This window comes from Triturus cristatus, chromosome 1_2, assembly GCF_964204655.1.
Source record: "Triturus cristatus chromosome 1_2, aTriCri1.1, whole genome shotgun sequence".
NCBI lineage: Eukaryota > Metazoa > Chordata > Amphibia > Caudata > Salamandridae > Triturus > Triturus cristatus.
Window position 1 is genome coordinate 470,537,779 of NC_140580.1, and position 11,865 is coordinate 470,549,643.

The 11,865-nt window shown below is 47.4% G+C and overlaps 1 protein-coding gene across 1 annotated transcript; it reads left to right on the forward strand.

Moving 5' to 3' along the window:
• Positions 1–4,068: 4,068 nt before the first annotated feature.
• NKX6-2 (NK6 homeobox 2) lies at positions 4,069–9,594 on the forward strand. The gene is made up of 3 exons (XM_085606192.1): positions 4,069–5,203; positions 6,412–6,584; positions 8,699–9,594. Exons 1-3 carry the CDS (start codon positions 4,771–4,773, stop codon positions 8,945–8,947), a joined length of 855 nt encoding a protein of 284 aa, XP_085462318.1. The 5' UTR covers positions 4,069–4,770; the 3' UTR covers positions 8,948–9,594.
• The last annotated feature ends 2,271 nt before the right edge of the window (positions 9,595–11,865 follow it).

Genomic DNA, 11,865 nt, shown 5'->3' on the forward strand with positions numbered 1-11,865 from the left:
TGACTTTCGCAGGATACTGAGTTATAGCTTGTGTACTTCTCATGTATATTGTCAGTCGAGTTTTTATAGAATTGCAGGTTTGGGTTGGTCTATCAAAGTTTCAAGGTATTGTCAATTCTATTTCAGACCCTTCATAGTTGTTGTTTGTTCTTCAGCCATAGGCAGTTCCTGAGACAATAGGACCGCTCCTTGGCATTGTTCTGATTGCTGCCTCAGTTAAATAATCTGCTTTTGACAGTATTGTTACAAATGGCATAGCTTGTATGTTAAGAGTGTTTCCCACTTTCTCATTAGAACTTAGAGAAAGACAATATAGAGGCATTTCATTTAAATGTTGGCGGTTTCAAATCAAAATATGCTAGATTTCTGGGTGGTAGGGCAAAGTGGTAGATGGTGGGCTGCGCCGTCGGGGGAGGGGGAGGGGGGGCCCCCTCCATGTGCTTTGCAGGGGGGCCCCCTCAAGTTTCGTTACGCCACTGTGCCATTGTTTCTGGTAAACTCCACCCCAGGTCCTGCAGTGCAGTGGAGAGTGTACCTCAGCAGACATTGTTTTACATGGCAGTGCTATTGTTTCTTGTAAACGCCATCCCCAGGGCCTGCAGTGCAGTGTACCTCAGCAGACACAGTTTGACATGGCAGCGCCAGTGTTACTGATAAACTCCACCCCCAGTGCCTGCAGTGCGGAGGGTACCTCAGCAGGCCCCGCTGTTCTCTACCCTTCCAAGGATGCGGCTGCACCAGCCCCCCCCCCCCCGCCCCCCCCAGGATCCGTCCTCATCTGCTCACTGTGTCATCTGCTAAATACCAGTCACAGGCCAGGGAACTACAGAGTCCAGACATTTTTCATTCCGGTCCCCGGGGTCCTGGCAGTCCCAGATTGGGATCTGAGCGTCGCTAACAATGTCACATTGAGAGAGTCCCCTCGGGGTCCCAACTGTACATAGTGTAGCCCCAGGGGAGGTCTACATCCATTGATCTCTTCGGTGCGTGGCAGTACTCGCTGGACAGTGGGGTGCCCTGGCAGCTAGACACCCAGAAAACCTCTCCTGCGACATCATACCCAAGGGCACCAATGCAGCTTGGAATTAGCGTTGTGCTCCACACAAGTGCTAATTAACATAACAAATTCAGTCATAACTACAGAAAATGCCCCTGAGGGGAGAGTGTATGGGCGAGACCGAGAAACGTAGGCTTTACCCCAGACGGGTACAGATAGACCCCAACAAAAATGAGTAGGAACAGGTGTATATAATTGTTGTTTTATCCCAGTAAATGGCACAGCAATCTACATTAATTAGCATAGTGAGAAAAATATAACTCCAGTATGCGCACATGGCTTGAGTATCTAGTGTACGTGCATTTGAAACCTAAAGGCCAACAGAGAAATTAAAATACAATGTTACATTTATGGAGCGCTCTAATATTTGCTGCTACGTCGCAGTAAATAACGAAAAGGTTCTAGAAGCACAGAAGAATGTTTTTCTTCTTGGGGTGCCGTTTATCGAAAATAGATGAAGCGCACTGTTGCCTGTCTGGCCGTTTCATGCCACTTAGCAGGCGTCAGCGCGAACCACAGGCCGCAGGCACCGCACTCTGCTCTGTGGAGCGGTAGAAACCAGCCATCCCTTCGCCAGACCCCTCCTCAGATCCGAAAGTGTGACATAGACGGTGCTTTATATGACAGGGACTGACTACCTGCATTTCTTTAATTCGAAAGGGACCAACATTTATCAAAAGGCGGGGGGGGGATACTTTTAACGGAAGAGTAGCTGCACTTCTAAGTAGCAAGCCGGTGCTCTGCGATAGTGGGTACCTGCACTTTCAGAATCACGCACTGGACACGGGTGCCACAGACCCGGATTCACCCAAACGAAGATACTTCCCACAGCTCGAGGTGACAGCATTTGTCTTGAGTTGTACCTTTGCACCCCCCTTCCCGCACAAATGTGGCGTATGCCGATGCCCTTCTGCAGTGTCGCACGTAATATCGGCAGAGAAAAGGAGAAAAATAATCATAAAACGGACTAACTAAACTGGTGAACGCCACAAAGGCAGTCGGCGTCGCTTGATAACCGTCTTCGTCATAACCAGTAGTTTGCGCTCCTGTTTCCTTACGCTGTAAACTACAGGTGTCACTATAGCCTAATCCAACCGAAATCGCTTAGGCGACACGAGAAGGATGATCAACTGAGTAGGCCCCACTAGGATTCACCCCGCAACCTTGGTGTCAATGTGGAGCGTTTATTCCCCCACCCTCTCTACGGTCGGATAGAACTCGGAAGCGACAGAGGCACGGCGAATATATGTCTATAGTTGTATATCAGTTACCGACTTGCGGCGACATTCTAATCCTCTTGAACTACTGTGTTATCGTTATTCGAAATCGTTCGCAATTAAAACGAATCTCATACTAGGGAAACACTGAAATATGTGTTTATAGAGTCACAAAAGAACTGCGTGTTAGGTGTCCTATAGCCAGCTGATGTACTTGTGGGGGCATATATATGAAGGAGAACGCTTTGACAGCGGGGGTTTTGTAGCGCACTCGTTTTCCAATAAACCTGCAATTCTAAAAAGAGAAATAGGCGAGGTCGGCGAAATGACCTTCAAAATAAAAAATAGATATAATGAAAAAATCCAATCGAATTTATCAGTAACAAAAACAATAAGCTGAACACAACAAGCATATAGGCATATATCTAGGGGGGTTTACTAAGTAGAAACTACTAACTACACTTCAGTAGCTCTGATGGGAAACGCGCAGTATACGACTGTCTTATTCTAAAAGAGTGTTCATCAGAACATGTGGCTTCCAAGCACGTACTATTTCGCTCACAATGTTATTTATGTTTTTTTTAATTGCCCTATCATATTAGTAGAGCATGAACAGTACTTACCTATAGCATAAACGCACGTACGTCCAATTTAAGCCTGTCTAAATTACCACGCAAAACGTAATCGCCGTTATTTTAAAATACCTCATAAAGACGTGCGGAAGCGGGCAGGTCTGTTGGGAAACCGGGAGAGTCTCCTGCAGAAAGGCGCGTCTCGAAGGCCAGTTAGACATGTTATCTGAGGGACGGCCGTGACTTCTCCCCTAGTCTTTCTGGTGGACTGGCGCGCCACGAATTTCCATAAAACCAGCATAGGAGTCGAACGCTCCGTAAAACCAGCGTAGGACTGCCCGCGTTGAATTAAAAGTAGACAGCGACGAAAGTTGCCCTCTGGGTTCCTGAAAGGTTCAATAAGGCTCACGCGGAGGATCGTTAATCAAAATAAACCAGTTCTGAAGTGAGTTTTTGAAACAAATGTGTATTCGTCTAAGAAAGGTATCGACCTTTCATAACTACTTGTTTTGTTTTCAGGAAATTGCATCCGCTAATAGGGCACCCCCACTTATGATAGTCAAGTATCTGGAATTCGTTTCAATTTACAAAAGACCAGGCACTCTATTCTATTCTCGCGCCAAGAGCTACCCAATTATACAGTTCGAGAAAAAAGGACGGGCACTTCATGCAAAGTTCATAGACCTGAGAAGTGCACCCTAAGTGCCCCCTCTCAAGCACAATAGGCTCTTCTGCAGCTGCTTCAGCAGCCTCATCCGATCCCATGACAGGGCGCCTTTAAGCTCGCAGCTATCTTTATGCAATAGTTTGGCCGTCCCATGAAAAGGTGCGTCCATGCTCGTTTTGTTGAGCCCTGATGCATCGCAGTCCTGATGGACTCCGGATCTGCATTTTTTATGTGATCAAACACGATGCTCATATTTTGTGCTGATTTCCTTTTAAAGCCCGGTTGTGCTCACTAAAATCCCATTGAAGGGGATTTATTCGGTGGCTGGGGCAGATAAATCAGCGGCGGGATTTACAGCACCTGACTGTATAATAGGAGCTTCATTGACTGTGCCGGCCAGCAGCTGACGCCGACGCAGAGTGGGGACAAGGGCCCTCGATCGATCGTCCAATCAGAGCGTGCGCCGAACACGGCTCCGCCAATGAGGAGCGGCGGCCGGCGGGCGGCGGCGCAGCTTATCAAGTGCGGCGGGTGACAGGGCGCGGAATGCACAGTCCGGAAGCGCTGGGTGCGCTCGCTGCCTGGGGACTACGTCGGTGCGGGAGGGACGCGCTGCTTCCTGTGGGGAGACTGACGGCTAGCGCGCAAGCGACGCTCGGGGTTACGCTGTGTTCCAAGCCGGGACGCATATACCGCCTCACCCGCGTGTCCTCTGGGGGACGCCTGGCACTCACCGCTGCTCCCCGAGGAGTGCCGGCGCCGCTGCTGCTTTGGAGGCCTCTGGATGGGCGTTGCTGCTCTTCTGCCGTCCGTGAAGACTGCCCATGGGTGCTGCCATTGCAGACTCTGAAGTTTCCCCGGCTGCGTGTGGTCTCATGAGAAGTCTCTGCTGATGTAAGGTGGCGCCTTTGGGCTGCTCTTGAAGGGTGCTCGCCTGGCACAGGCTCTCGCTGCTGCACCTGCTGGTCTCTGAGGAGCCTCTGCAGTTTTCTGATGGTCCTGCTGTTCTGCTCTCTGAAGACTCTGCTGCTTGCTCAGGTGTCCTGCTCGGTACAACTGTCCCTCTGGCTGCTCTCTGAACACCCTGCTAAGTTGCTGAGTGAAGTTCTGCTGTGATCTCAAGTTCCTGTTCCCACGTCGTTGCCCTCTGAAGTTCTTGCGGGTCTCTGAAGTCGCCTGTGCTGTCTGAAGTCTGCGCAGCCCAGTGCCCCGCTGGCGCCCTCCCTGTCCGCCGCCTTCGCCCCTCCATGCGCACAGATGTTGGCGGTGGGGCAGATGGATCCTAACCCCCAGAGGCAACAGCAGCAGGGCTCTGCCTTCGTGCTGAGCAGCGCGCCGCTGGCCGCCCTGCACAACATGGCCGAGATGAAGAGTTCGCTTTTCCCCTACACCCTACACAGCCCCTCGGGCTTCAAGGCGCCCAGCCTCTCGCAGATCAGCTCGCAGTTCCCGGGCCTGGGTACCCCACACGGCATCAGCGATATCCTGGGCCGGCCTCTGGGCTCTGCCGGGGGGCTGCTGTCCAGCCTGCCCCGCATCAACGGACTGGCTGCCTCTGGCATGTACTTCAACCCCGCTGCTATGGCCCGGTACCCCAAACCCCTGGCCGAGCTGCCTGGCCGACCCCCCATCTTCTGGCCCGGAGTCATGCAGGGGGCGCCCTGGAGGGACCCCAGACTGAGCTGTCCCGGTGAGTACTGCAGCACACCCCTGACAGTCTGGCTGGGCCATTCCTGGTAGGATGGTGCCTCAGCTTTACTGGGATTGTGACGGAGAGGGGAGGGATACAGAAGGGGACTGTTTTACTGAAAGATGATATTTATAAGTACTGTACATCTGCGGGCTGAAAACGTCAATACTAAGTTCCGCTAGTAAATTTATCCGGTAGCAGTTACAACAGTTGACTTCTCAAGATCACATTGCATATAGATCACATTGCATATTAAGAAGCTCATATACTCTAACTTAGTTGTAACAATGATAATACCACTAATCCTTTCACAATTACAATACTGATATTAATCATAATATGTGGCCCAAAGGCACTGACCTAACCACCACACCAACATTTCCTTCTGTTGAAAGTCAGCTTTTTAATGTAAGAGACACGCATTTGTTTTCTAGACTTTCGTTGTGTGGCCTGGCCTGCCTCACTTTGGGGGAAATGGTGTATCTAATATCCAGTGCATTGGAAATAAAATACACTAGACTTATTGCTCTTATTTGTTTATTCATTTATATTATTGGGAAGTAATATCACAACAATCTGCACAGGACACAGCAACCGAGGGGAGCACTACGTATACACCTAGACAAAACATCAGATAGGACACATTTAAAGCGCGCGTAAAAACACCGCTAATGCGTATTCCACTGCTCGGACTTACATAGAGTACAGAGATCTCGGTCATTGGGAATCTCATACGCTGTGTTATCAGAATTAATCTGTTTTCAGTTGCCCCAAGAATAAAGAACAAAGGTTTCTAAATTAGTAGCATGGGCCAACACAAAGACAAACTTTACATGCATATGACTGGTCTCTCTTCCATAGAGTGTATTCAGTGACACAGGTGTGCATGATATATACCTCTTGATTATGTCTGGATGTGTATGAATGTTAACCGTATATAATTGATTTTCTCCTGTTACCGTATTGGCGCTCATTGCGAGTTTCAGAGTGGTGGTTTGTTTGAGATTGTGTTCTGGTTGTTAGTGTGTTTAATTTTTTGCACGCATTCGCCACATCATCAGACACTCTAAGGCCATATAATGACCAAAACATGTCACCAGTTCTCACTGTGTGCAGCAGAGTGGGAGAGCGTGTTCGTGTTAGACATTATCTGTGAATTTGACGCCTCGTCGCCACTGCTCTAACTCGTCCTCTGATGCTTCTTACAGCCCAGAGCGGGATGGTGCTCGATAAGGACGGCAAGAAGAAGCACTCGAGGCCAACGTTCTCCGGACAGCAAATCTTCGCCTTGGAGAAAACCTTTGAACAGACCAAGTACCTAGCGGGGCCCGAGAGGGCGCGGCTGGCCTACTCACTGGGGATGACGGAAAGTCAGGTCAAGGTAAGCAGACGTGCCTGACAGTGTTTACAGATGTTATCGATCACTTAACTGAGAAGAAACACAGAGTCCCGACTGAAACACCCACAGTGCCCCCTCCCTGTTCAATGACACTGAAACGTTACATAAGAGGCACTATTGACAAATACATAAAACATTCCCTCAGGCAGTCCCCAGTAATCACTGCTTAAGGAGCGAGAACATCAACACAACCCAAGGAATCCGGCAGGGTTGTCAGGCCATTACGAAATTAGCTGAAAACTCCGTCGCATAACACGGATATACATTAATGCTGCTTTTCCGTCGTGTTAACAACCACACGTTGAATTTAGAATACTTTCATTTTCTTTCCATCTCGACGTTTGTATTATGCCCAACATGCCCTGTACACAATTCGAAGTAGGTCACGGATTCAACATAGTAATAAGTAAAACAATTCGTTTTTAAGACAGCGCGTTAAAGCTACTTCAGAAGTCCGGAGCGCTCTATAAACGCAGTTGCGCATAGTAAAACAACAGAAGCGTGGTGTTAAAAAGCACCTGCCTCACACCTTGAGTTAGGTCTCGGTATTCTCCCTGCGACCTGTTAAAACTCTTGGCAATCTGTTGATTAGAAAATCACCAGCTGCGGGTTTTCTTTTAACTTTTCAGTTGGGTCCAATTCAATATGTATGTGTGGCTCCTCGGGCGGCTTCGTATTTGTTTATTAGGATATAGCAATCACTTACATTGTTAATATCTGTTTACCACTGACTGTGTTCGCGAGACACCAACATCGCGCACCTATAGTGTGGGTTAAATCTTGTCACACAAGTTTCCATAGATCCAAAGCTACCAATCACCACAACACAGAAAACTTTTCCCACCGTGCATTTTTTAAACAATTGGCAAAGCATTACAACCTGTGCGAACCATTCAGTGTCCACTCCCACTGCTACCCAAAAACATAATCAAGCTGCGTGGCTCTAGGCATCTTACACCCGCAGAATAACACCTCTCCCACAGAGCAGGAACAAGTGTGTCTGTCTGATGCTTATCAGTTGTGCATATGCGAACCTTCTCCTAGTCACGGTGCAGAAATGTGAACACCTGCAACCAGTTATTGTTATTAATAGTACAGACACCGAGGCTACCGCTGTTAATAGTTGTAATAAGAATATTAATCGTCGTAGTAAAGTGTAGTTTGGTGATTCCTTTCACAATGTGCTTTTCCTAAAATAGGTCATTTAGTTGTATAGAGACACAAATTGACTCTCCCGCCGTCGCCTGCTGCCTTAGCAGGGTGCCACCCTTCTTGTCTTTTTTGCACCATTTCTCGCTACGATTTATGTCTATAAATGTTCTGTTTTATATAATGTATAGGAAAGTGTATTAATAAAAGAGAGGGTGCCGGCCACGGAGCGAAGGATAGGACTCTGAGCTGGGGGTGAGCGGGCATCCCTCGGGGAGGTCCTTGAGCTGTGAGGGCAGCGGGTATCACACTGCGGGAGTGACTCAGCTGGAGGGGCATGGGGAGATGACGGGGTCCCTGACATGGGAGGCTCAGAAGATACCCACCTATTATGTCACTGAGCTCTCGGGGTGAGCGAGTGAGGTGGCCTCTGTGCTGGGATGGTGGCGGATATCACCCCCCGAGGATTCTGAGGGGTGTATCATTGCGAAGTCCCCGAGTTTAGGATTGAGCTGGTGACATTGTGTAACTGAGGGGTCACTGCTGGACGGGGTTAGGGGGGGGCTTTCGTTAGGGGTCCCTGAGCTGGGAAGGGATGGGAGCATCACTCACCGAGGTCCCTAAACTGGGAGAGTTTGTCCACATCACTCTGTGTGGTCCCTGAGCTTGGAGGCTAAACGGTAATCAGTTAGAGGAGGTCTATGGTGTGGGGGGGGTCGTTGATGGTGAGCTGACATCACACTAACTGGGTATCACTCTGAGGAGTACTGAGCTGGGTGCTGTTCAGCATTAATCTGAGGGCTCCTTAAATTGTAAGTGGTTATCACTTTGAGGGGGACCCTGAGCTGGGGGGAGGGACACCCAGTGCCCCCGGTCCCCGAGACGATCTGTCAATATAGGTCCTGAATGACCTTGAGCCCTAACGCCCTGTGCCCCTCTCCCACCAGGTGTGGTTCCAGAACCGGCGGACCAAGTGGCGGAAGAGGCACGCCGCCGAGATGGCCACGGCGAAGAAGAAGCACGACTCGGAGACCGAGAAGATGAAGGAGAGCTCGGACAACGAGGACGACGACGAGTACAACAAGCCCCTGGACCCCAACTCGGACGATGAGAAAATCTGCAGGTTGTTAAAAAAGCACAAATCCACAAACTTAACGCTCATCAGCCCCTGCAGCAACAACTCGGACACGTTGTGATATCAGGGGGGTACCCGGAAGGACTCGGAACACCCGGACTTTTACTTCCTGTCCGCGAACTTTACTGCCCCTTCTCAACCCGCCCCAGCGCTTTCAAAAAGCCGAATTAACCAGGGTATACAAATTATAAAGAAGTGTAAGTGAATGTTTTAAACAAAGTGATGTGTTGTACAGCCTAAATTGTAATGTTCAGATGTATATATTTTTTACAGAATAAGTTATGAAAAATCTACCTGCTCCCCGATGGACCAGGTTGGCCGTTCTTTCTTCCTTCTGTTTGTTTTTCTCTCTTGCTCTCGTGACTTCCTCCTGGTTGGGATTTCTGAGCCCAGACTCACACTTTGCTACTGTTTTGTAAATCACAGATCCAGGACAGTTACTTTGAACATAAAGGTACCTGCAAAAGTTGTTATATGTATTTCCAAATTCCCCCTCATCCCCCACCCCAGTCTCTCCTCCCCCTTTTATTCAGTGTTTTAGTCGTTTCTTTATGTCCGTGGATTTTACGCTCAACAACCCCAGCCTGACCCAGAGGAGAGAGAAAACGGGACAATGGATTTTAAATTGAATTAAGAATATTATTGTCTAGACAGCGGTTGGAAAGACTTTGTATAATCAATAAATTATTTAACAAGCGTCTTAAAAAATGCATAGTTATTGATACTTCCGGGATATGACACAATAAGAAAAACAGAGTAATTCATTTACAGAATTACCATAGGGAGCAGAGTTTGATACGACTTTTTTTTTAAATTGTCAATTTAATGACAAGTACACTGTGTTAAAACTAGGTCTGCGTCTGGAAATGCGCTTGAATGTTTGACAGAACAGCTATGGCCGACGCCGTAGTACATAGGGGGCAAACGTTACTAGCTTTCCGTTTAGTGAGGCGCTTGCTCACAAAATGTATTCAAAACGTGTGCACAAAAGATGCCCCCTGCGGAATTCTAGAAGTACCGAATTTGTTTATTTGTGCTCCCTACACACTAATCGCTCTTTTATTTTATTATAAATGAATCAAAATTCCAAGCTCGTGAATCCGCCCTCCACTAGGGCCTGTCGCAGCGTTTTATTGCCCTCCAGTGCGTAGGACGCCGGCGGAACGTACGCAGTGCCACGTCACTGCGCACATCTTAGTACTGTTGGCGCCATATATGACTACGGGGTGATATTTACTACGTATTCAATATTGCACTTGAATAACGCTTCTGTTCATCGGGTTGGACCTGAGAGGGCCCGACCCCGGCTCGTTAACATGTAGTAATGAGCCGCGCGCTACAGGTGGGGACTTTCAGAGGAGGAGAAGCGTGGCCTGTGCTCGAAAGATGCTGTACACTGACACCTGTCAGCTGTTGGGATGACGTACCATGGAGGGAAACTATAGATCGCGCTCTCTCTATTCTTCATTCGCAGATCCTTACTTATTCAAATGTTAATAAGAGTGTGATGTAAAAACCTTTCCCGGAGAGGCTCCTGCCGTTAAGAAGTTTTTTTTAAATACACGAAGCAACATTTAAGACAGTCGAAGAGCAGCGCATCCCTCAATCCTCAATCCGCGCGCATAAACAATAGCAAATATATTTTGTGTGCTCCCTGTGGCCTGCACGAAACAGCTGCCTTCCGAGCCTTGAAAACATTTTCATATTTATTCTGGGGGTGCACGGTCTTGATTCGACAGGGCAAACACTTCTACCTCGCCCATGCGTCGCTTCCTTGTACAAGATACCAGCAGAACGTAGTCACACTCAATGCATTGACGTGAGCTAGTGCTAGAAAATACGTACATTACAGGCATTAATGCAAGATAACAGTTGTACATAATTACACTGGATACATTAACACGAGCCTGCACTAGAACGTGCATACATTACAGGCATTAATGCAAGATAGCAGTACCGCATAGTTACACTGGATATATTAACACGAACTAGTGCTAGAAAATACGTACATTACAGGCATTAATGCTAGATAAGAGTACCACATAGTTACACTGGATATATTAACACGAACTAGTGCCCGGAAATACGAATACGTGCATTACAGGCATTAATGCTAGATTAGAGTACCACATAGTTACAATGGATATATTAACACGAACTAGTGCCAGAAAATACGTACATTACAGGCATTAATGCAAGATAGCAGTACCGCAGAGTTACACTGGATATATTAACACGAACTAGTGCTAGAAAATACGTGCATTACAGGCATTAATGCTAGATAAGAGTACCACATAGTTACACTGGATATATTAACACGAACTAGTGCCAGGAAATACGTACATTACAGGCATTAATGCAAGATAGCAGTACCGCATAGTTACACTGGATATATTAACACGAACTAGTGCTAGAAAATACTTGCATTACAGGCATTAATGCTAGATAAGAGTACCACATAGTTACACTGGATATATTAACACGAACTAGTGCTAGAAAATACGTACATTGCAGGCATTAATGCCAGATAACAGTTGTACATTAATACACTGGCTATATTAACACGAACTAGGGTAAGAACGTACGTACATTACAAGCATTATTGCAAGATGACAGTTGTACATAATTACACTGGATGCATTAACACGAGCTAGCACTAGAGAGAACATACAGAAATTACAGGCATTAATGCAAGATAACAATAGTACACTGGATGCATTAACACGAGCTAGCTCCAGAACATGCATACATTACAGGCATTAATGTGAGATAGCAATAGTACATAGATACACTGGAGGCATTAACACGAGCTAGCACCAGAACTTGCATACATTATAGGCATTAAAGCAAGATAACAGTTGTACATAATTACACTGGATGCATTAACACGAACTAGCACCAGAACATACAGATATTACAGGCATTAATACAAGATAGGAGTACCACATAGTTACCCTGGATGCATTGACACAAGCCAGC